The sequence below is a fragment of the Erinaceus europaeus genome, chromosome 16, assembly GCF_950295315.1.
Source record: "Erinaceus europaeus chromosome 16, mEriEur2.1, whole genome shotgun sequence".
NCBI lineage: Eukaryota > Metazoa > Chordata > Mammalia > Eulipotyphla > Erinaceidae > Erinaceus > Erinaceus europaeus.
In genome coordinates, this window is record NC_080177.1 from 67,809,983 (window position 1) to 67,836,266 (window position 26,284).

General features: G+C 41.5%; 1 protein-coding gene across 1 annotated transcript; it reads left to right on the forward strand.

Moving 5' to 3' along the window:
- Positions 1-3,839: 3,839 nt before the first annotated feature.
- Positions 3,840-23,630, forward strand: STXBP6 (syntaxin binding protein 6). The gene is made up of 3 exons (XM_060174192.1): positions 3,840-3,911; positions 12,087-12,251; positions 20,459-23,630. The coding sequence occupies exons 1-3, from the start codon at positions 3,840-3,842 to the stop codon at positions 20,480-20,482; spliced, it is 261 nt and encodes an 86-aa protein (XP_060030175.1). The 3' UTR covers positions 20,483-23,630.
- The last annotated feature ends 2,654 nt before the right edge of the window (positions 23,631-26,284 follow it).

The window sequence follows — 26,284 nt, forward strand, 5'->3', positions numbered from 1 at the left end:
AATGGAGAGAGGTGAGGAAGACAGAGGGGGAGAGAAAGATAGACACCCTGCAGACCTACTTTACCACTTGTGAAGTGACTCCCCTGCAGGTGGGGAGCCGGGGGCTCAAACCAGGATCCTTTCGCCGGTCCTTGCTTTGCGCCACCTGTGCTTAAACCACTGTGCTGCTGCCCAACTCCCCTTCTATTTTTTTGAAGTAGCCTAGCTGTCTTCCAATAAGACCTTTCATGCCTGAGTTTTCCTTACTCCAAAATATGGCATAAGCTTTCCAGAGAGCTTTGCTTTCTTCTAGCAAATAGATAGATAGATAGATGGATGGATGGATGGATGGATGGATGGATGGATGGATAGATAGATAGATAGATAGATAGATAGATAGATAGATAGATAGATAGATAGATAGGTTGATCAGTTTAAGACACTAAAATCTAAGTTTTGGGTTAACAGTTGAGAACTAATTTTGGAAATGTGTGATTGCTAACATATGGTGACCCTTAGTGACAGAGCTAGGCTATGGTGTTCCTTGTGAAACTTTTTAGTGACACTGATTATTTTTTACCAAATTAATTTAAGTTCTACTGTATCTTTAGTAAAAAACTGATCAAACCTCACTGATTTTTCCAAAACTTGTAATCACTCTTTCTTTTAAAACATTTTTTTATTATCTTTATTTATTGGATAGAGACAGCCATTGGATTGAGAGGGAAGGGAGAGATAGGCACCTGCTTCATTACTCGTGAAGCTTCTCTCCTGCAGGTGGGGATTGGGGACTTGAACCCAGGTCCTTGTGCACTGTGATGTGTGCGCTTAACCAGGTGCGCCTCTTCCCAACCCAATTGCAAACACTCTTTAGAACCAGAATTTATCACTTGAGTAATGGCTGGCATTGAGAAGCTACCAGGTGCTGCTTTTAAGTTCTGCATTCTTTCCTCACAACAATTTGGGGCAGATGCTAGCTCAGCCCCAGAAAAGGTGAGGAAACAGCTCCAAGCCCCGAGGGGTAAGGTCTTTTCCACATCATATAGCTGCCAAGTAACAGGCTCCACTTGATGAGGACAGTTAGCATTAGCTGATAAGTGTTTTCAAATTGTACATATCAGGTCTTGAGATTGTGGTTATTAAAATAAAAGTCACTAGCTCCTAACAGCAATAAAAGCAGAGAGCTGGAGATCATACCTGCTTTGTTGCCATCGGTACCAAACACAGGGAATAAAACTTATTTTGACAAATTTATAGCCACTTCTTTTTTCCACTTTACTGTAGGGTTAGTGGTATTCACTACAATTGTAAACACATAGGTACAACCTCTCATCTCCCCATGATAGATGTCTTCAAGACACTCTTCCCTAGCCCAGGTCCTTTTCCAACATTATACAACAGGATCCCAATGCCCCGTCCCTTTCCTTCCTTCCCCATAGTCCTTTGTTTTGATGCAATACACTATATTTTCTCTTACTGTCCTTGTTCCTTAATTTCTACCTATGAGTAAGATTATCTGGTATTCATTCTTCTCTTTCTGGCTTATCTCAGTGGGAATGATACTTTTGAGATCCATCCAAGATGAGGCAAAGGAGATGACCTCATCATTTTAACCGCTGTTATACATTCTGTTGTATATATATACCATAACTTTCTTAGCTACTTATATGTTTTTGAGCATCTGGGTTGTTTCCAAATTTGGGCTATTATAAATTGTGATGCTATGAACATAGGTGTGTACAGGTCTCTTCAGATGACTGTCTCTGTCCATTAGATATGTCCCTACCAGAGGAATTGCTGGACCATAGAGTATATTCATTTCTAGTATTCTGATAAAAAAACAAGCCTTTTTAATGTGATTACATGACTTGTCCATCGATAGCAATTGAATGAAGACAACTTGATTATATTTGTTCATTTTTTTTTTAGTTTTGCTTAAAAGTCAATGTAGTGGGCTGGGAAAATAGCATAATGGTTATGTAAAAGACTCTTATGCCTGAGGCTTTAAAGTCCGAGGGTCAATCCCCAGTACCGCCATAAGCCAGATCTAAGCAGTGCTTGGTCTTTTTTCTCAGTATCTTCCTCTCATTAAAATAAATTTTAAAAAATTTTTAAGAGTCAATATAGCTTATGGTACCATTTCCTGAGGAAAAGCTACAGAAATAAGATAATCTACAGATAAGCTACATAAGATAAGCTACAGATATGAGATAATCTGTGCAAAAGGAACCTGTGAGTAAATATTTTAGGGAAATTCTGCTAGCAAATTTCTCCTGCTCCCACTCCACCTCCTTTTGATTCACAAATTACATTAGCATATTAAAGATTTTCCAAAGTTGTACGATAATAAAGTTGCTAGATCCACATTTCTCAGAGTCATTTTGCCATAGAATTGGGTTTCCTATGTAGCTTTTTTTTTTTTTAACCACAAAGCCATTTTGGGAAATGCCTACTTAGTCACGAAGAGTTTTGGGGTCAACTTTCAGCTTTTATATATTTGACGCTTTTTTAGATTTAACACGTAAATGAGGTTATACAAATTCTTATCTTTCTTTTTGTGGTTACCATGGTGAGGGAAGTAGGAGGAATAAAGAGAGAGGGTAGTTACATATTATAATGCTTAGGTTTTGCAAGATGAGGGTGATATTCAATATGTACAGCCTGGTGACTACAGGTAACATCTATACTGAATGTTGGAAATATACTAACAGTGGATATTTCAAACGCTCTCCCCACAAAATAGAAAATAAATAATAGCAGGAACATATTGATTTATCAGGTTGCACCCCTACATATTTTTAATATATTTTATTATAGTAAAAAAAAATATAAATAAGCTCCTATGGGGTGTTTGGGGTATTTAAAAATCAGTGATTTTATTAGGTTATGGAAACCTTGGTAAAGGTTTGACCTAACAACCTTAGCGGCTAACCCACAACATGCGTTCTTTGCTGCCATTGGTCATCTAATCACCAGCTTCCGTTATGATCAGGTCACAGGAGAGGAAGTGGCAGAGTGGTAAACTGGGACAGCAAGCTAGCAAGAGCCTTTTTTCTAACCAGTGACTGCTTACATCACAAGTTCTCGTGAGGTTATGTTGTAGGGTAATGATGGCTGCCAATCACGCCCACGTGGCCCTGGACTTCCTCTTTGTTTACAGGCATAATACATCGTGTACTTTTTTTATTAGTAGTTTAATATGTTTTTACAAAGTATGTATAATTTATATAGGACTTTTTAAATATTTTTATTGGAGGGGTTAATAGTTGACAATAAATACAGTTGTTGATACATATGTAAAATTTCTCGATTTTCTGTGAAACACTCTCAACGCCAGCCTAGGTCCTTCTCTGACATAATACACTGGGACTTAAAAGTCCCCCCACTCCCTCTCCCCCAGGGATTTTTAACTTTGGTACAATATACCAAGTTCTGCTTGTGTTTTCCCTTTCTGTTCTTATTTTTTAACTTCTGTTCATGAGTGAGATTATCCCATATTCTTCCTTCTCTTTCTGGCAGATCTCACTTAACATGATTCCTCCAAGCTCCATCCAAGGTGAGGTGAAGGAGGTGAATTCACCATTTTCAATAGCTGAGTAATATATATATCCCGAGGAGAGGAATTGCAGGGTCATAGGGCAGGTCCATATCTAGCCTTCTGAGAGTTCTCCAGACAGCCCTTCATAGGGTTTTGAAAAATAAAGAAAGAAAGAAAAGAAAAGAAACTCTTGGGGTCAAGAGCAGGGTGATTCTGGATGGCCTACTTCACTTTCCAGGACACTTGTTTCCTCAATTGCAAAATAAGGGTAAGAATATATTTCCTTGAGGAATTCAGTAATTTACCATAATGCCAGTACGTGATGGACATTCAGTGCCTGGTAGCCATGGTTGTGAGTGACTGGTGGATGTTCACTCAGTCTGTGCCGGTGTGGGTCAGTACCTTTTCCTTTCAGAAAGGCTTGATGTATCCAGGATTTGTAACAGAATTTATCTGATTAGTCATTACACAAAAGTACAAGTGAAATGTAACCTTTTGAAAGAATCTTCCTCCTGAAGGGGAATTCCCAGAGGTAATCTGTCATTGAAATGCAGCAGTGTGGTTCCTATTGATTAGTGAATGTAATGTAGAAAGAGCTGGTAATTTACCGACGCTCACTGGCAAATTAATGGAGTCTGAGAAATAAGAACCCACTTGTTTCACTGAATAGACCTTTGCATTTAATCACTGTTTGTAGACCTCCTTATTATCATTATCATCATTGAAATTATCATCCACTTGTATCATTCATTATCTCAAGTCACAGTAATGAGCAGAACCTCCTTGGAAGCATCACAATTACTGCAAGTCAATTACTACCAGTAGGGGGTGAGGCTGAGCACTTACCCCAGAAAGCCAAAGATTTGTGTACCTGTTTCGCAGTGGATTTAGGACTGAGGCAGGGTCAGGTCTTCATAGAACCTTGCATTTGCTTATGTCCTTTAGTGGTAAAGATGCTGGACAATGAAGATCAGAAATAGATGATGATCATGATGATGATGAAAATCACTGGGGGGGGGGGTGAATCCAATTGATTTTTAGCCAAAACTAATTTAAATATCACTGTGAAGATGGTTTTATTAAGAAAATACTGTAGACAAGACCATAACAAGAACTGCTTAATCTGCTCCAAGAATAAATTATTCTTGAATATTTTCAAGAAATGAGAATCACTAATGTTCCCAGCCTTTTAACAAATTTACTATAATAGCTTTCTCATTGCCTTTTTTTTTCATTTTATTGTGTTGAAGCCAAATCCATGACATATTTTTCAATAATTGACTTTCCTTTAAGTTACTGTGGATAAATGAGATTTTATTGTGTACAGTTACTCCTAAGTGGCTAAATTGATTACAGAATAGAAGTAGTCCTAAAAAACTTTTTTTCTTTATTGGGGGGGATTAATGGTTTACAGTTGACTATAAAATATAATAGTTTGTAAAAGTGTAACATTTCTCAATTTTCCCCATAACACTCTAACCTGGGTCCTCGTTTGCCATCATGATCCAGGACCTGAACACCCCCACTCACACACACACACACACACACACACACACACACACACACACACACACACACACCAGACTCCTTTACTTTGGTGCAAGATACCAACTCCAGTCAAAGATATGTATTGTGTTTTCTCTTCTGTTCTTAGTTTTCAACTTCTATGAGCGGGATCATCCCATATCAAAAAAAAACTTTTAACAGATTCTCCTTCTTCTGCCTATTATTATTATCATCATCATTATTTACTTTAGTGGCTGGGGTTTCATCATTCCAAATTGATTTCTTTCAATTAGAGAGGAGAAGAGGAGATACTACAGCAACCGAAGTTTTCTCTAATGCAGTGAGGCGGGGGCAGGATCAAATGTGAATCATACACTTGACAAAGCAGGCATACTATTTGGCCATCCCAGGGATTCAGTTTAAAAGACTGCCCAGAGGAGCATATTTACTCAACATGTGGAATTTAGATTGATACATATTTATTGATCATTTGTTGTTAGGTGATGATTCTGCTATAATATTACCAAACAAAATGAGCATCTTTGTGTTTCATTCATCTGCATATATCTCTAATATAGGAAATAACGGCTGGAAATTCATTTACACGGTCTCTTTGTTAGCTTTAGAATTAGGGCCTTTGATTATTAGGATAACACCTCAAGTCTAGGACAATCTAAAAAAAATGATGTTGCTATTTGAACTGTTAACATGTTTCCTGTTTTAAAAAAATAAAATTTGGGGCCAGGTGGTGGCATACCTGGTTGAGCACACGTGTTACAATGTGCAAAGACCCTGGTTCAAGCCCCTGGTCCCCACCTGCAGGGGGAAAGCTTTACAAGTGGTGAAGTAGGGCTGCAGATGTCTCTCTTTCTCTCTCCCTATCTCCCCCTATCGTCTCGATTTCTGACTGTCTTTATCCAATAAACAAAGATAATTAAAAAACTTAAAATAAAATAAAATCTTTGTCTGCTTCTTTTCCTGTCTAGAGTCACTTCCCAATATGCCTTATTCTTTCCTCCTTATTTCCTATACAGTTAACTTCCTTTTCATTGCATTTCAAACAGTGATTGGATACTATTAACATTGTATAGAGCTTGATCACAAGTCTCTCTCAAGTCACTTCACATAAAAGATGCTATCATATATGTGAAAGCCTATATTGAGTGTAAATGATGTGAATGTAACATCAGGGAGGTAGGGTTGCTCTCTGCTCTAGTCTCCAGAGACTATCATTCAAAGAATAGTTGACTTTATTTGCTGTGGTTGTCAGCCTCTTCCCAGACTGCTTGAATAAATTTGGATATTAATATGCTTCCTGTCTATTTACAAAGAATTACTGTTCTGTCTGCCTGGGCAGTCTATTTTATTTCCAGTTGTAATTCAGCACAATTATCACGGGCCCAATTTTCAAGTTAGGCATCCTGTTTCCAAAGCATACCATGATTTAGTAAGTATGTGTTCAATCCCCTCTCTAAACACTATGGTGAACTACACATAAATCAGGATATGCAACAGGATCTAAAAAGTGTCTTCAGAGTCTCAAGACAGTTCACCCACAGGACAGGAGAGTTGAAGGAGACTTGATATAGAGTTGGCTCAGATTGCATCTTTTCTTTTTCATTATTGGGGGGTTAATGGTGTACAGTCGACAGTAAAATGTAAGTTTGTATATGTGTAACATTTCTCAGTTTTCCACATAACAAACTAATTCCCCCTAGGTCCTCCTCTGCCATCATGTTCCCAGACCTGAACACCCCCATCTCCCACCCCAGAGTCTTTTCCTTTGGTGCAATACACCAAACCCAGTCCGAGTTCTGCTTTGTTTTTCCATGAGTGAGATCATCCCATATTCATTCTTCTCTTTCTGGATGGATTTCACTTAACATGATTCCTTCAAGTTCCATCCAAGATGAAGTGAAGGAGGTGAATTCACCATTTTTAATAGCTAACTAGTTTTCCATTGTGTATATTATAGACCACAACTTGCTCAGCTACTCATCTGTTATTGGACACCTGGGTTGCTTCCAGGTTTTGGCTATGACAAAATGTGCTGCTGTGAACATAGGTATATACAGATGTTTTTGGATGAGTGTGTTTGGTTCCTTAGGATATCTCTCCAGGAGAGGAATTGTAGGGTCATAGGGTAGGTCCACTTCTAGCCTTCTGAGAGTTCTCCAGTCTGCTTTCCACAGGGGTTGGACCAATTGACATTCCTACCAGCAGTGCAGGAGGGTTCCTTTGACCCTACAATCTCTCCAGCATTTTTTGCTACTATCTTTTCTGGTGTATGACATTCTCACAGGAGTGAAGTGGCATCTCATTGTTGTCTGTATTTGCATTTCTCTGACCATCAATGACTTGGAGCGTTTTTTCATGTGTTTGTTGGCTTTCTGGATCTCTTCTTTGGTGACTATTCTGTTCATATCCTCTCCCTATTTTTGGATGGGGTCATTTGTTTAAATTGCATCATTTTCCCAAAGTTCCTTGAGAGCAGATGAAGTCCTAAGACAGGACAAGTATCTGCCAAGTGTGTATATATCTTCTTCTTACTTCCACAGTAACCACTTTAGGTGAGAAGAAGGTGTAGCACAATTCTCATGTTACAGAAGAGGACATTGAAGTTCACAATTCAGATCACTCCTTCAGTGTCAGGACTTGACCTATAACTTGAAAAAGCTAATAGAATTTTATTGGACCTGCAGTATAGGTAGGATGGGAACCTGGAGAGAGTATTTAAACTGAGGTCTTGGCATCTGTTCAGTCCTCAAACCTGAAACTAGCTGAAAGTAGATTTTTCTATCAGTAGCTGTTAGCAGTGTTATCATTCAGTTTTAAAGACCGTATCTCATTCCTTCTTTGTGTTATAACCTTTGGATCTCAGCTGTGAATACTTGTCTAAAAAGCATTGTATAAAGTTGGATGCACTGGGTGTATATGTTTGTTTGTTTGTTTGTTTTAGAGATATATAAGGCAGAGATAGAGAGACACCAACCTCATAGCACCAAAGCTTCCTTCAATGTGGTGTAAGGGTCAAACTGGAACCTGGTTTGCACACATGACAAAGCAGCACACTATCCAAGTGAGCTACTTCACCAACCCATGGAGTGCATGGTTACTTGACACATTATACAATGTTAGCTTTAAGGAGCTCATGGTAATAAAGTATGATTTATGCATAACTGGTTCATTTCAGAAAGAAAGTTTGGCTTAACTTTCAGGAGATCCTATGAAATGAGATCATATGCCCTCTTAATGTTTTTTTATGAATTTTTTTGTTTTAGGATTTGTTTTCTTTGTTATATATGAGAAAGGAGTTTCACATGAGACACACAGGAAAAGAGAGAGAGAGAGAGCGAGCCCAGAGAACCACTCTGGTACATGCAGTGCTAGGAATTGAAGTGGCAGGCAAGGCTGATACTTTGCCAGATGAGCTATTTCTCTAGCCTCCCTCCTAAACTTATTGTAGATAATTCTGAAATCCCTTTGGTTTGTCACATCCTATTTCTTGTCTGTGAGTTTAAAGGTTTCCTGCCCTGTCTTTTTCCTAGCCTCTGGTGGTTAAACTCTAGGCATGAGGAAGGAAGCCTCAAGAGAGAGCAGTTTCTTGCCTTTTCTTACTCCACTCTACTTTCAGTACCTAATCCATCTGCCCATTCCATCCCACTAGTCTTGGCTTGCAATGCAGCATGGGCAGTAACTCTTCATTTGCCAGGAGAAATACCTTCAGACAGAAAACAGGCATTACCTTGGGAAATAACCTGTCAAAATCTATCTATACCAGCAAGTTCACAATTCTGTCACAGTGGTGACTTCCCACGACTGGCACCATACCTGCCTAGAGGAAGACACAGAATGAGAAATAAGTTATCAGAAAGCCAGGTTCCAGTGCTACTCGTGCCACTTCCCTAGTGACATGATCCTGTGCCACTGAACTTCCATTAATCTCGGTCTTCTCAGGAGAGTTTCTGTGGCAAATGAGATACTGCTTGGGAGGGTGCTTTCTGATTTCAAAATGTGTTTATAAGCTGTTATCAAAGTCATGTCTATGATCTGAAGGTGGGGGGATAGAGATTTCATTCTGCAAATTTGTTCAGAAATTATAGATTTACTATGTTAGTCCTTGAGTTCAACCAGATTTCCCCAGAGCCATATATCCTCTGTTGTCTTTTTAATCTGTGCTGATTTATCTTGGTTCATGTAGCACTGAGTACCACTGAGTAATACTAAACTAACCCCATTCTCTGTCCCTTGGTGCATGGTGAAAACCCTTGCTAATCCACCCCTAAAGAAGAAAAAATGGAAAACAATTTTGCAAAGTGCTTCCTGTGGGCCATCCACTTCCTTTGCCTGAGATACTTTTCCACAACCCATAGACTGTTCACACAGAAGAAAAATCAGGAAACTTTTGCAGTTGAGACCAATGGTATTAATGATTCTATTAAAAGCAATCTGTGGCTAGATATATCCATTCCCAGGTGCAAGGTTAAACGATGTAGTAAACTCATTCAAAGGCTAATGTAATTATGTAAAATATCATTAACTTTCTTCCACTCAATGCTAACAAAACGCAGCTATAAATTCCCAATGGCTGGCAGTTTGCAATCTCTCATTATTGATGGGTACTGCCTCTCTGCCAGGTCTTTATGACTGAATTCTGCTTCCTGGTTCTGGAAACTGGAATGTTAGGGATACATAACCCTTGGAAATGTGATGGTTTTCAACTCTCTCAGCAGCATCATAATCGTAGTGTGAAAGCGAGTGCCTCCACACTACGATCATCATCTCTGGCATTATGCTATTCCACTGCAGAATACTGTGCCCCAGTATGGTTCCGTAGCCCCCATGTCCACTTGGTCGATTCCAAATTATATTCCTCCATGAAGATAATTTCTGGACCCATCCGTTCCACCCCAGTTCCATGGCTGCCAGTTCTTAGCAACATCGCCCCGCCAGATATTCGTTGGGATGCGGCATCATCTAAGTTCATTTCCCACGTCTACGCTCGACCGGACCTGCCAATATACGCGGAGATCTTCGCCCACCCTGTCCAATGCTTGACGTCTTGTCATCCAATCTGGTCCCCTACGCCTACACTGAACTTCTCTGTTCCAGTCTCTTGGAAACAGAGTTGGCAGTCAGCTGAGGTAAAGAACAAACACCTCATCACAGACCCTGCAAGCGTCAACCCGGCTTTGACCTAGCACATTATGATTGGGCCCTCCTCAATCGCTATCGAACAGGCCATGGCCGGTGCGCCGCTATGTTCCATCGCTGGGGAGCCAGAGACGACCCGAACTGCCCCTGCGGCTCCAGACAGACTATGACCCACATAGTCAACGACTGCCACCTCTCCAGATTCAAAGGAGGTCTCGAAACTTTACATCAGGCTCAACCTGACGCTGTTGACTGGCTACGGAAGAAGGGCAAACGCTAGAAGAAGAAGTAACATCATACATGAACCTTGGGCATGCCAAGTTTCCCTAAGGGCTAGTTTCTGTCATATATATATATTGTCCACTGCTCCTGAAGGCCATATGTTTTCCCACTGTTGTTGTTGGGTAGTACTGAGAGAAATTGAGAGGGGGAGGGTAGAGAGGGGAAGAGAAATACAGATACTTACAGACCTGTTTCACAGCTTGTGAAGGCCCCCCCCCCCCCCCGCGCGCACGCAGGTATGAGCTGGGGACTCAAACCAGGACCCTTGCACTGGTCCTGGAGCTTTGCAATATGTGTTGTTTTTTTTACTCCAGGGTTATTCCTGGGGCTCGGTGCCTGCACTAGGAATCCAGTGCTCCTAGAGGCTGTTTTTTCCCCTTTTGTTGCCCTTATTGTTTTATCATTGTTGTGGTTATTATTGTTATGGTTATTGCTGTCATTGTTGTTGGATAGGACAGAGAGAAATCAAGAGAGGAGGGAAAGACAGAGCGGGGGAGAGAAAGATAGACACCTGCAGACCTGCTTCACCACTTGTGAAGCAACCACCCTGTAGGTGGGGAGCCAGAGGCTCGAACTAGGATCCATATGCCAGTCCATGCACTTCACACCATGTGTGCTTAACCCACTGCACTACCACCCACCCACCCCCCTGCAATATGGGCTCTTAACCCAGTGTACCACAGGCCAGCCCCCACTATCACCATTTCTAATAAGTGTGATGTTGATGCCCTATATTTTATATTTTATATCCATAAGAACTCACTTCAGAGTAGTGGTGGAGAAAAAAAAAAGAGAACTCACTTCAGATCATCTTTGGTTCTTTAAGTGTGTGTGTGTGTGTGTGTGTGTGAGAGAGAGAGAGAGAGAGAGAGAGAGAGAAAGAGACTGAGATTTTAAATGCAAGGACATATGACAAAGGAAGGTCCTCAAATGTCAGTGTTACATTCAACATTAGTCAGGATTTGTTTTCTCTCTGATCAGCTGAGTCAGCCACAGTGAATGAAATGTTATTTGAGTACTCACTGTGCTAGAGAGCAGAAGCAGGAGACCCAGTCCAAACAAGCCAGTCGCAGAGGTCAAGCTTGGAAGCCAACACACTTACTCTGAATTCGGAGACTGATTCAGAGCTTCTTCCATAGAGCCATATATTCATAAGCAAAGAAACAAAACAGAAGCGGAGGAGCTGAGAGGAATACAGAAAGTCACAGATGGGAATTTCTCACCTGAACACCAGATCAAAAGGAAATGAACAGAAGGCCTAGGTAGTTCTCACTGAATTTGCCAAATTTCATGGACTTGTCAAGATTTCAGTTTACCTTTACAAGCTAAGTCCTAAATACAAGGTGCACTCTATCCTTTAGAGTTTCCAAAGGAGAACATTGGCAGAATATCAGTGAGAGGCTTGTGGACAGTGGGTGTGTTAGGGAAGCCTTCAGCATTTGTCCACGTGCTGGGGACAGTGGGTATTTAGCCTGTAAGGAATTGTCTTACTCAACATGATTCCTCTAAGTTTCATCCAAGATGTGGCAAAAAGACAATTCCATAATTTTCTACAGTGTGGCCAGGGCACTCACTCCTGCCTTTCTTACATGTCAGCAGAGCTAGCTTCTGACTCATTTGCTGTCTTTCCTCAGGAAACAGCATCCTCCATTCCGCAGCCGACAGTGTGACCAGTGCGGTGCAGAAAGCAAGCCAGGCCTTGAATGAGCGTGGGGAGCGGTTAGGCCGAGCAGAGGAGAAGACAGAGGACATGAGGAACAGTGCCCAGCAGTTTGCAGAAACTGCACACAAGGTGGGTCCTGCAGAAGTTGTAGATCTCAGCTCTGGGTGTCTGGGCACCTCACTCAAATCCCATTTTCATATGTTTCCCATGAAGGCAGATACAAAAAAGAATTTCTTAAAACCTAATATACCTTTCCCATCTGCAATTTAAGAAGTACGGAGTTGTGAAAGACATATTCTTTTACCTATTTCTCGAGTTTCATCCCTGCTCCTGACCTTGACGCTATGGGCAATGGTGATGTATTTAGCTCCAGGAATCCAGGGACCACATTTCAGGGATTATGATGGGGGGCTGGGGCAGAAAAGAGAGTGTCATATTCCAGAATATACTTTCTCCCTTGGCTAGTGCTTGAAGGAGAACTTGCAAGGAGCCAGGCAGTGGCACCTCTGGTTAAAAGCACATAGTACCATGTGCGAGGATCTGAGCAAGGACCCAGGTTAGAGCCCTCAGGTCCCTACCTGGAGTGGGGACTGTTCACAAGTGGTAAAGCAGATCTGTAGATGTCTATCTTTCTATTTCCTTCTCCCTCCTTCTCCCCTCTCAATTTCTCCCTGTCTTATCAAAAAAAAAAAAAAAAAGGAAAGAAAAAAATGGCCAATAGGAGCAGTGGACTTATAGTGCCAACACTGAGCCCAAGTGACTGGAAGCAAAAAAAAAAAAAGGAAAAAAAAAGAATTTGCAGCTACTTACGCTAATTTTATCTCACTGTCCTTCTCTAGTCCTGATTACAGCCTTCTGTGTTCTTAGCATGAAAAGGGGCCCGGGCAGTATCACAGCAGGTTAAGTGTGCAATGCGCAAGATCTGGGGCATAAGGATCCCAGTTCGAGCCCCTGGCTCCCCACCACCAGGGGAGTCACTTCACAAGTAGTGAAGCAGGTCTGCAGGTATCTATCTTTCTCTCTTCCTCTCTGTCTTCCCCTACTCTCTCTATTTCTCTCTGTCCTATGTAATAACAATAACACAACAAGGGCAACAAAATGGGAAAAAATAGCCTCCAGGAGCAGTGGATCCATAATGCTGGCACAAAGCCCCAGTGATAACCCTGGAGGCAAAAATAAAAAAAAAACATGGAAACAAGCGTAGGTCTCAGAACACAGCCTACATTGAGCCTAGCTTTGGACTGTGCATTGACCGGATCAGTGCAGAGTTGTCGTAAATCTCCCTGCTGCCCCTGAAGCCACAGACAGGCATGTCCCACATGGTTGCAGTATGCACACATTCTCAGTCACACTCAGAAGGCCCTCTTCACAGAGGGCAAAGGCGTGTTTTTACTGGCAGCCAGCTAGCTGGGACAGTCACAAACCAAAGGAAAGAGAGGGCCTGTCTGTCAGGTGATAAAGAGGATTTATTCCTGTTCTTATGCTCCAGATCAAAGGGCAGTTCTTTTTCTGGTGAGTGACTTGAATTTAGACTTCCAGAAACAACTTCTGCTAATAACTGTTGGCATCATTTACTCAGCTCTGGTTCTTCAGATATGTTTGTCTAGTGACCTTTGGGGGAAAAAATTAACTTGCTTCAACAGAAAACCCCCCTTCTGCTTGAGGAAACAGGAATGGACAACTTGAACTAGAATGATGAAAATCTCCCCAGATGAGCTGAGCTGGCCTCTCTCAGAGCCATAGGCTCAGGCCCTGCTAAGGATTTGATTGAGCAGGTATGTCCTGCCTCCCCCTTCTATGCCTCAATTCCTAAATGGACAACTCATGGAATTACTAGGCCCTTATCATGGCGGGTCTTACTGTGCTGCTATCCTGGGACCCCTTGAGACAGAATTGACCAGATCTGCCTGAAAATGAGGTCTCAACCTCACTTACTATGGTTGTCACAGAGAGAGCTCAGACTGAAGGTTCCTTTCCTCCCCTCCTCCCTTCTCCAGTTTTTATCCTAGAGAGTGATACTACAGAAATGCTGGGATTCACTGTTAACAATGGGATTGACATGGAGGATGGGCAGTGGAAGTCTAGAGGACCATTCACAGTTGCACAGAGGAGAGACTGCTGAAGGGAATGATCTTTGAACTGTCTTCAAGTCTGGGAAGCCTGATAGTGCAGGCAATTCTCTGCCATGCCTTCCACAGAGATTAGAGCAATCTGTATAGTATACCGATAAAATTCTGCTGCAACACAAATTTAGGTTAATGAATAAACCATGGACCAGGTTACCAAGGAAATCTGAAAAGTGGCTCTTCCTAAGGGGCGGTCAACAATAACTGGAGGTCATCCGTGTAACCATTCCCCCTCATGGGAGACTGTACAAACACTGGGTTGGATCACCTAACCAGATGGCCAGCGTTTTTGGCCCCATTCACCCTGTTTCCATGATACTGTGGCCAACTTTGCAAGGTAGTTGGGGCTGTAGTGTGGCATGGTAATTAGCACCTTGTGTTTGATGTACCATCTCAGTGACCTTGGGCAAATACTGACTTTTTTCTGGGCCCCAGTTAACTAATCAGTAAAATAGGATTAATTAACAATAGTGCCTATGTCCTAGGTTGCTGAGAGAATTAAAGTGAGTTGAAATCTATAAACCCATTAACCCAGCCCCAGGCATATATGCATCTAAATTAATATTGATTATAATTATTTCTCTAAAAAATGGTTACTGCTCAACCTGTCCTAATTCAGTCACATACTGAACACTGTCAGGGTTGGAGAAGTGTGGTTGAGGATCCCAGCACAAGGACAGAGAGGAACTGTGCCTTCTCAGGTAGGATGGAAGGGCTCACTTTTAAATGTGCAGGTTTCTTTTTAAAATGTGAGTTTCTTCTTTTAAGTTAATTTATTTAGATTTATTAGATAGGGACAGAGAGGAATTGAGAAAGAAGGGGGAGACAGAGAGGAAAAGAGACATAGAGACACCTCCAGCCGTACCTCATCACCTGTGAAGCTTTTCCCCTGCAGGGGACCAGGGGCTTGAACCTGGGCCTTTGTGCCAGTTGCGCCACTGCCTGGCCCCTAAATGTGTGCAGTTTCTAAACACAGAGAAGCTCTTGAAATTGGATCTGTCTGAATAGAAACTGATTAAGGGACTAGCAAGACAGCATAATTGTTAGGCAAAAAGATTTTGCATAACAATTTGCTCCATGTTCTCAGGTTCAGTCCCCAACCCCACCATAAGCCAGAGCTAAGCAGGTCTCTCTCTCTCTCTCTGTCTGTCTATATCTCTTCTTCTGCATAGCTTCCATTAAAATAAATTAAATATTAAAAGAAAAGAGAAGAAGAAATTGATTAGGCTACAAAAAGCAAAAGGGCCTTTGGCTTTGGTCACCAAGAAGATAAGTGCCAGTCAGTTAGCTATTCTCTGTAGAGACGGATTGTGGGTGGGGGGAGGTCCTGAGGGAGGGACTGCTAGTGTTCTGTTAGTATGTCTGAGGGAGTGTGAGAAAGGCACTGTCATCACCAGACTTACAGTTTTCTAAATTGGGCTGTGTGCTTATGAATCACCGGCATTGGCAGTATTCCTAGAGGAGCTTGACCTCTTTAGATAAAGTGTGGCTATTTTTCCAGGGACCAGGACTCCCTGATCTGAGCCCACCAGTGTAGGCATTCGTGAAGGTGTCACTTCCTGCCTGGGGCCTTGGCCAGGCCTGAGGTCAGGAGAGAGTGCACAGCTGGGTCGCAGGGTTTCCATGACTCCCCCCCCCCATACTAGCAGGGCTTTGTTGACTCATCAAGAGTGGGCTGTGTTTACACAGTGCGCATGTTGGCGAGCAGAGGATGGCAGTTCCAGCTGACAGCTCCTCCCTGGCTGAATAGGGGCAGGCAGCCCTGCTGCAGAGCAGGGCACATCCTTTGAGACTATAATAGAAAAGGATTTTCTGACTTTTCCCAGAATCCTACCCTGACTCAGGCACATCAGTGAATGGATGGCATCTGTATGATCCTGCCCTCAATATCTGTGGAAGGAAGATAATCCTGCCCGCCCTCCACCTCCCCAACTCAGCCTGGCTTGAGGAGACCTGGCTTCTTCCTCAGCTGTGGGCTTGGCACAGTCTCAGCCAACTCAGCCACAGAGAGGGCTGCTCACTTCCCTTCCCCTGCCCAAAGCAGTGCAATGCTGCGGTGTGCACAGCACTTTGCTGGCCTGCCATGGGCCGTGAGTCAGCAACATGAGTATTGCCCACACCTAGGCATCCTCGGATGACATTTCTTACAGGAAAGAGCTGTGATCTGCCCTGTTTTGCACAAGCCTACCTTTATGGCAGAGGGAGGGCTAGGTGGCATTGTTCTAGAAGGGAATGGTTGACTGCCTCTGTCCCCAATACAGCCACCGTTTTCGTTTCGGTCCCTGAACCAAAGGACTTCAAATGCCAAGTCACTTAGAAAGTAGCCCCAGTTTGAATACTGATTTGTTATGACTACTGGTCTGTTCTTATTTAGATGTAGTCACACAGCCTTGAGATAGAAAGTTTTTCATGAGAGAGCAAGAAAACAAAACAAATGGGAGATTTGAACTCTCCCATTGGGACTCTGCCATCTAAATTAAGGCCGAAGCATTTGAGTTAAAGGTGGCATTTATAGACAGGAAGAAGCTGAGGCAAGGGGCTGGGTGGTAGAGCACCTGGTTGAGCGCACATGTTACAAAGCGCAAGGACCCAGGTTTGAGGCCCTGGTCCCCATCTGCTGCAGAAAAGTTTTGCAAGTGGTGAAGTAGATCTGCAAGTGACTCTCTGTAGCTCTCCCTCTCTACCTCCCCCTTCCCTTTCAATTTCTTGCTGCTTCTATCCAACAAATAAATGAAGATTAAAAAAGAAAGAAAGAAAGATTAAAAAAAAAAAAAAAAAGGAAAGTGGTCTGGGAGGTGACACAATGGATAAAACATTGGATTCTCAAGTATGAGGTCCTGAGTTCAAGCCCCGGCAGCACATGTACCAGAGTGATGTCTGGTTCTTTCTCTCTCTCCTCCTATATTTCTCATCAATAAATAAATAAAATCTTTTTTAAAAAAAAGAAAAAAAGTGTAAAAAAAAAGGAAAAAGTGAGGCACAGAGCCTCTGTGACATCTATGACTATAGAGTTCATACAGCAGGTTCATGACGGAAAAGCAGTTACACACAGGTACCTTGATCTCATTTAATTCATTGTTCACTGTTATGTCATCTTCTCTTCCACATGCTATATAGCTCCCCCCTCACAAGGAATTAAAAAAAAAACAGTATGAAAATGATGCTGATCTTTGCAGAACTAGCTCAGATAGCTAAATAGCCAGTCCAGTTGTACATCTGTGAAAATGTACCAGCCACAGCCCAAGAGGGTTGCCCACACCTAGGCTTCCTGGCACTTTGTGGTGCCATTCCAGATACGCTGTAGTAGTAACCAGGGCCTGGTTGGAGCAGCAGTGCAATCACTGCTGAAGATTAATAAGTGTGGGTAGATTGGCACAAGCCCAACAGTTGAAGGTTAACAACTCACTGAGTAACAGGACAGCAGCACTGATCAGATATTTATGGTCAGTATTCATTATGCACAACACTTAGCAGCCCTGTGTTGATATGAATGGTTCTCATTATTAAATAATGTATCAAAACTAGAGACTGAAGGAGAAGTGCAAACTAGGCTGTGGAGGATTACAGGGTGTGACCAAGTATCTCAGAGAGAACCCTGGCTCCTACTCCACTAGGGAAAGTTAGAAACAGGCAGGGGGATGGATCAACCTGCCAATGCCCACGTCCAATTGCACCTCAAAAAGAATTTTGGTCCATACTCCCAGCAGGGGAGAAATGATAAGGGGGAGATGACCAGTGGGCTCTGAACTCCAACTCCATCAGAACCCGGAGAGAGAAGAGGAAAAATGGAAAGATATTTAGAAGTAGTAATAGGTATAGGTGCAACTTGGAAAGGAAGAGAAGACCAGGATCATGGAAAAAATGGTCAGATATATACAAATGTAGACAGATAGTTGTAGAAATAATAGTTAACTCCTATCTGCAACCTCAGGAGAACTGCTGTAGCTTCCAATAGAGGAAGTGGGGATACAGAACTCTGGTCATGAGAATGGTGTGGAATTATACCCATTATCTTATAATTGTGTTAATCAATATTAAGTCACTAATAAAATTAAAATAAATTTAAAAAGATAGAGCCCTGGCTCACCAGAATGCTTCCTAAACTGTAAAGTTCAGATCAGGAGTTATTAGTCATGTCCACCCTTCTAGGAAAGGGTAACTTGGGGCTGAGTTGGGGGGCGGGTGCTGAGCACATTCAGGACTTTAGAAATATTGTCTTGACTGTTGACTAACTATTCATATCAACACTGCAGCTTCTATGCTAGGCAAAGGCACTATAAGCTGTGGTTTCAACTGAGATCTCCCAAGCAGAGGATAATTTAGAGGCCCCCTCTCTGTTGTATATGGTTTGGCCCAGGTATGTCAGCTAGGAGAGAAATCTTAGTTCTGCTCTTACAGATGACCTAGTTGGGGCCATAGAGTATCACTTCATTGTTGAATATATCAAGAATTGTGCTTCAGAAATGGATTCTTGATCTCTTCCAAAAGAAGATCTTAGCTAGGGAGAAGTATGAGGGGCAGGGAGGAAGATATCATATGCTAACTCTTCAAGAGCTAAGAACCTGGTTCTACTACAGAGGACAGGGTTTTTCTACAAAGGGCTTGCCTGTGAAGGATAACAACTCATTGCCCAAAGATATTCTGAGTCTCAGAACCCTGCCCCTGATCCTAGATCCCTGCCAGCCCCCATGCTCAGGGATTAATAAGAGGTTACAGTTCAGCAGCACCTCTGCCCTCTGGTTCATGTTAGTGTATGGGCTTATCAGAAAGTATTTGGCTAAGAAAAGCCAAGTCAGAATTAGTTTTGGGTTGTGTACCTGCCTATGTGCCCTTCAGTATGTCAGCATGGAGTCCAGTGGGCCTTTGAATTCTACTGAATGATAAAGTGGTATTTGGTATTCCAATGTTTAAAAGATCTCACATTGCAATAACCCACACTTCTCAAAAACCAGTGGCAGGAATAGTAAACTAGGTTCTGGATTTGGTTGTGTACTCAGCCTCAGTCAGTAAGACAGTTTATTTGTCAATGCTTTGGACCTGATTCAATATCTAGGTTGATGACTGAGTGAGAAGTTATTGCAGGCAGTTTCTCTGCAGCTATTGATTTGTAATACTCTATGAGATGTCAGTAAGTGCTGACATCAGGTGAGTGTCAGCATTTCTGAGTAACTAGTAACCTGGGAGTTCAGAGGCCTTGACTCTCCTCCCTCCTGCTTTATTTTTTCTTTCTCTTTCTTTCTTTCTTTCTTTCTTCCTTTCTTTCTTTCTTTCTTTCTTTCTTCCTTTCTCTCTTTCTTCTTATTCATTTACAAAATGAAAATATTCACAAGTCTACAGGATAAGAGGGGTACATTTCCACATAATGCCCACCCCCATTGCTCCATAGCCAACCCCTCCCTTGATATCCTCCCTATTCTTTATCCTTCTGTGAGCATGGGTCCAGGATCATTGTAGCATGCAGAAGGTGGGGGGTCTGGCTTCTATAATTGCTACTCTGCTGACCATGGGCATTGACAGGTTAATCCATACTCCCAGCCTGTCTCTCTCTTTCCCTAGTGGGGTAGGGATCTGTGGAGGCAGGGCTCCAAGACACATGGTGGGGTCCTCTGCCCAAGGAACTCAGGTTGGCATCATGGTAACATCTGGAACCTGATGGCTGAAAAAGAGTTAAGATATAATGCAGAACAAATTGTTGACTAATCATGAACCTAAAGGCAAGAATATTGCAGATGAAGATTTGGGGGTCTCCATCTTGGAAAATGCTAGTAGGTCTGTTTTAGGTATACTCCAGAAGGCCCATGACTTTACTGGTTTTTGCAAAGTGGGTCACTCATCCAGCTGGCACCTTGACTTTTATATTTGTTCCTCCAGTGGAATGAAGGCACATGTCATGACCTTCACCCCCACCTGGATGGGGAACACACACACACACACACACACACACACACACACACACACACACACACACACACACACTAGTGCAGTCCTATAAGGAAATGTGAACATGCAGTGCTTGCTGGACTATTTGGGAGAATGGTGCACATGTGGCCCATGCCACTGTCAATAGCAAGGTGATCCCAAGCAGCCAGTAGAAAGGAGAATCTTGCCACTGCTGCTCACCCTGGGTGTGGGAAGGGAGCAGCACAATGAATTCACTCTGCTGTTCATAATATCTATCTTTCTCTTCTCACCCCACCCCTCTCTTCATAGCTTGCCATGAAACACAAATGTTGAGAAACTGCTTATCTCGGTGACCCTCTCAAGAGAAGTGGAAGAGTTTGTTCTGCGGTTCTTACAGGAAGTCGGGGCCTCCATTTGCTTTTGTTTTCCAGTATATGGATGGACATTTAGGTTTTTTGGTTTCTCCTTTTCAGATGTGAACAGGAAAAGAAACTGTTGTGTTGATGTATCACCCTCATGATCTTGCTAAGAAATGCTGCAAACGCACCAGCTTTGTTTTGTTTTGTCTTATTTTCTACTGCATTTACATGTTTTTCTCTTTTCTAAGATATGTTTATTTGTTTGTTTGTTTACTAGTTTGAATATGAGATTTGGGCCAAATGGTATACCAAGCAAGAACTAAAGTGGCAACAAAACTTTTGTTTTGATAATAACCAGGAAGACATGTAAATGTGGTGACATCAGAGGTTTTTGGCTCCTATATGGAAATAAAAGTCAAGCAGTGATTGGTTTCTCGCAGTCTCCTAGCTGCTCTTAATTTGAAGGTTTTCTGTACCCTGCGACATATGTCTATATTATGGAAAACAATTGGATATAGCAGGAGAAACAGCAGTCTTAGATTTTGCTTTTAATGTAGTAATATTTTGCATGAGCCATCACTAGCATTCAATAAACGAGCCAGAATCACAGATAGAAATCTACTTTTTTGAGCTATAGTTGAAATGCTTCAGTGATTTGTTTAAAGACTGATTTCATGCCAGTGTGATGTCTGGTTCTTCTTTCTCTGTCCTCCTATCTTTCTCATAAATAAATAAAATCTTTTAAAAAAAGACTGATTTCATATGAAGGATAAAGATTTAAGATTAAAGATCTATAGAAAAGCCAACTTAAAAGCCCCCAGTACATTCATGAATGTTTCTTTCTTTTGTCATTATTCCAAATTAGGGTAGCTGCTATTGAAAAAAGCTTGTCAAGATAAAGGTCTGTATCAATGATACTGTGAAAAGATACATTTAAAATCTTATGTCTATTTTTTAACTATTATTATTTTTTTTTACAAAGTCTTACTTATTTCAGAGACACAGTGTCCTTGAGAAATAGCTTTCAGTTTCTTGGCATTTGATTTTTTGAAAGGTTTCCTGTTTGTTATTTGCTGTCTGTTGTTTAATGTAGTTTAACGTATGTGCGTTTCTGAAGAAATTGCATTTCATGGCAACTGTAACTTGCCTGATCTGGCATAAGATAGGACAGTCAAAGCCTTTCTGTTGCGGTCGGACTGAATAAAGTTGACTCACATGCCTCGTGACTTTATATGAGAGTTAGAGGGTTAGGATTGTCATTGTGAAAGCTGTTTTTCATTTTCCTGTAACAAGAAGGCAAGTTGCACCTCCCAGCTGCAGGCTAGTAGCCCACTGCAGGACATCGGTTCAAAGCTGCTTGAATCTTCAGGATACTTTTCTGCTCCTTCCTGAGATTGAGCCAATTGAATGCACATGTATTGTAGTCCCTTACATAGCAGTATAGAATGACTTCTGGATTTTTATGCTGCTATAAGTAGCTTAAGTTCTCCTAATAAAGACATCTGGGGAGACAGAAAGTTGTGTCATGGAGGGAAATACCTGAGGCAACCCATGCCAAAAAAAGGGGAAAAAAAAAAAAGATGAGCTGGAGATGCATTTCTGAATTCTCTTCGTGAAATTATCCAGTTCAAAAAGACTCTCTGTAAATATATATAAATATATATATGGTAAGCAAATAAGTTTACTATAGTATTTTGTACTTTTGGTGTCTTAGAAGTTCAAAGAAGCAAGGGACTTGTTACCTGTAAGTACCATTAGAGACATAATTTCTAAGAAGTCCAAAATATCTCTCCCAGTAGGTTTCATTTGCATAATTTTGCTTACTTCAGTTTAGAAAGTACACACACACACACACACACACACACACACGCATATTCATCTTCCCAAACTGAATTCTAGCCTCAGAGATAGTCGATATAAATAATTGAAAGATAGATCTAAAACCCACTGACAATCAGCCAAACTCAGAAGCAGATTTTATGCCAACTATCTAACAACATGTTTACAAAGATACTTCTCAAGTAGCAGAAGATGAAGTCATAAGCATACTATGAGATTTGACATGCTTCATCCCTGGTGAAGTTGTGATAGTTATCCTTCTCAAGTATAAATACTCTACATTCTGCCTTCTTTCCTCACTGTTTATCCTTCTAGACTGGCATTTATTGGCACAAGGTAGAATTAGGGGGGGGAAAGAATTTTGACTTCTTCTTATTGGCTCTATTGGTCTGCTTCCAGGTTGTGAGCTTGTGTGCCCTCACCAACCCCCCACTCCCAGCTCCCGACAAAACCCTGCCTACCTCTTTGTCCCCACAGAGAGGCCAGGACAGTACCCCTTTTCCCTCCTCTACCTCCTTACCTCTTACAGAGGAGGCCTGTGGTGACACACGTGAAATTCTTTGCTATCCTTTTGTAGAAGGTGCTGTCATGTAAAATACTAACACCATCTAACCTAGAGAAAATAGCCAACATGATTCAGATCATTTGGGACCAATCCATTCAGGTGAGTTCACTGAAAGACACTTCATTTCCCTTTATTTCATGTCTACACTTCACAATGAGCTTTGGGGATACTATATTTCTGTGAAGGATTTCTTAAATTGTATTGACAACACAAAAGAGAAGAAATTTCCCTGTGTTACTACTTCTTCTTGGAAAGTAGTCATAGTATTATTCACTAGTATTAGGTATCTGTGTACACGAAGTGTACAGTTATTCAGGTTAATGTTTCATAGCAAAGAATGTATTTGTCAAGTGTAACGAGATCAGTAGTTAACCTTTTTTAAGCTCAGAAGAAAAAAAAAAGATTATGTGTTAGACTTAAAATTGCAGTGAAATCTGTCTTAACATTACTTTTGTGGCTAGCAAAGGTTGTGTATTTATGTAAAAAAAAAAAAAAAAAACTATTTACAGATTGCCCTAAATAGGGATATTAAAGATAGGTTTCGCTTTTAATTCTTAGAATTGTAACAGTGCTGATGTCTGTCGTGCAGCTCTTAATTCTTCAGAAATTCTCTAAAATGTCAAGTACAATTTTTGTTTCTTTCAGAGACAAGTAACACCTGCTCTATGATTGACTATTTCTGATTTTTGTCATTAAACATTTTAATTCTGTGTTGAAATCTTGCTTCTGTCAGTTATTTGTGAAGTATACAAAACAGTACCCAGTAGGTAAGGATCGTCACACTTGGAAGGGTTGTTGGAAGCTCTGCTGAGTCTACTGGAGACCTAAGAATTAGGATTAGCATTATGATAAAGTGTACCTAACGGGGGCCAGCTGGTGGCACACCTGGTTGAGCGCACATGTTATAATGTGCAAGGACCCAGGTTCAAGCCATTGGTTCCCATTTGCAGAAGAGAAGCTTCATAAGCAGTGAAGCAGTGCTAAAGGTGTCACTCTGTCTCCCCCTCTATCCCCCTTCCCTCTCAATTTCTCTCTGCCCTATCAAATTAAATAAATAAATAAATAAAGATAAAAAAGTAAGAAGAACATTATTTTAGCAAGTTTTGGGTTTTGAATCATCTTCTAGCTCAGATGCTTACAAAATTTAAAGCAGCAAATTAAAACTGTCAAGGAAATGAAATATTATGTGCATTTCAACTCAGCTAGTGCCAAATGTAACCTTTAGCCTTGACTCTCATTATTTTTTTCTCCCTTGAGTCTCAGAATTTCCTGAGTTGTCTTTCTACTTCCCACTCAGCTCTCACCCCTGATGTTTTTCTGCCACATTGCTTTCTTTCTGCTGCTCAGCTGGGACCCACCCATCTGGGTCTTGGTCGCCGAAGTTGACCTCAGTTGCTGAGAGAAATCCATCTTCCCTCCCTCAGCCCCACCAGGACCAGGGGACAGAAGAAAGAGTTTCTGAGTCAGCCCCTGAGCTATGCTGTCATTACTCCCACATTTAGTCTGTTGGGCACTTTTAAATGCTGTTGATTCTTTCAGATGATGTGGGTATCCTTTATAGAATGTATGTTTGTCCTGTCTTCACTGCTCATCCACACAGCTGTAATCAGATGTGTGCAAGGCTGAGCAGAAATCACCAGTCCTATAAGTCCCAGGTTCCACTTGCCAACATTAGATATGAGCCTTTGTCCTATGACAGTGTATCCCAGTTGCTTTGCCACTCGGATGAAATGGGAAGGAGAAAAATGAGGCCGTGATTCTCAGCTTTACTGCTCAATAAAACATGGCTCCGGTGATTCACAGTTTCTGAAGAAAATTCCTATTACACGCTCTGACCATGCACAACCAATGTTCCTTGGTGATAGAAGCTGGTGCTGTGTGTTAAATTCTTCCTTTTACTAAGCTCAAAAATGAAACACTGGTTCCCACCATTAAATATGAGAGGGGCTGTTGTTTGCCTTTATTTTTTTAATGATATAATGTCTTTCTCAGGGAGCTTTGCATTTTGAGCCCTGGAATTGCAGGCACTGATGTTGACAGATATACATTTACATGGTATATTGTAACTTGATAATCAGTCTGAAAGCTTCCAATATTTAAATTGTCTCAATAATTGAACAGAAAGAAACTGTGAGGAATAGAGGAGGAAGGGAAAGGTATAAATTTGGCTCCACCCCTAAGAAAAATAAAACAAATGCCTTATGACTGTAATGGGCAGGAATAGGGCGCCCCCTTCTGGTAGTTTACTCAAAGTAGTGCTGCCTTATAGTTAAGAATGGAGTCCCTTCTAAGTTCGTAGGGTAATTAAAATATCTGACTCAACTCACAAACTGCCAGAATGGTAAACATGTCTCACTTGCCACAAATATCTCATTCCATTGTTAGCAAAATAAATTTCTTAATAATCATACATTTGATAAGTTTATGAATGAGGACAGATTATGACAGTAGAGTCTGAGTTAGGGGGCCAAGGGGAGGTCTCAGTGGTCCAGAATCTGCCTCACGTGTGTGTGAGGATTTGGTTTTGCTCAGGAGGACTGGGTACTGGGCTTGGAACAAATGACTCCCAAGGACCAAGAGCCTACAAAATGAAATTAATGGATTATTTTGAGAGAAATGTAAGTAGAATATCATGATTACTGTATAAAACCTCAGTCAAAAGAATATTTTAATCACTGGATTTTACATGACTTCTATGATAAAGTTGATTAAAATGAACAGTAAAACCTGTAATCTGATAAATAAATGTTCCTTTTTGGTGCCAAGTGGTGGCACACCTGATTGAGTGCACATGTTGCAGTATACAAGGACCTGGCTCAAGCCCCTGTTACCCACCTGCAGGGGAATAGCTTCACAAGTGGTGAACCAGTGCTGCAGGTGTCTCTCTTGTCTTTCTCCCTCTCTTTCTCCCCCTTCCCCCTCAATTTCTGGCTTTACTTATTAATTACCCAATTAATAAATAAAGATAAAAAATGTAATGCTCCTTTTCTTCATAAGGAATAAAGAAATTGGCACAGAAAAAAAAAGCTGGCTTGTCTTGCTTTGAAGTCAAACTCCAATCTTAGTAGGTGGGTGGCCTTGGACATGGTATCAACTCTCTATGACTGTTTTCATACTTTAAAAATGATTGTCCACTTCCCAGGTTACTGTAAGATTAAGTGAAATACTGGGTGTAAATTTGTTAGGCTGGTGTCTGGAATCCACAAACTCCATAAACGTCAGCTCAGCCAAGGGCTACTTGTCAGTAATGAATCCAAAGTCAAGAAAGAAATCTCACACACTTGCAGTGCTTGCCAGACTGCTGAGGACTGGAAGAATGGATGTGTGTGTGTGTGTGTGTGTGTGTGTGTGTGTTGCTCAGGGAGCATACCA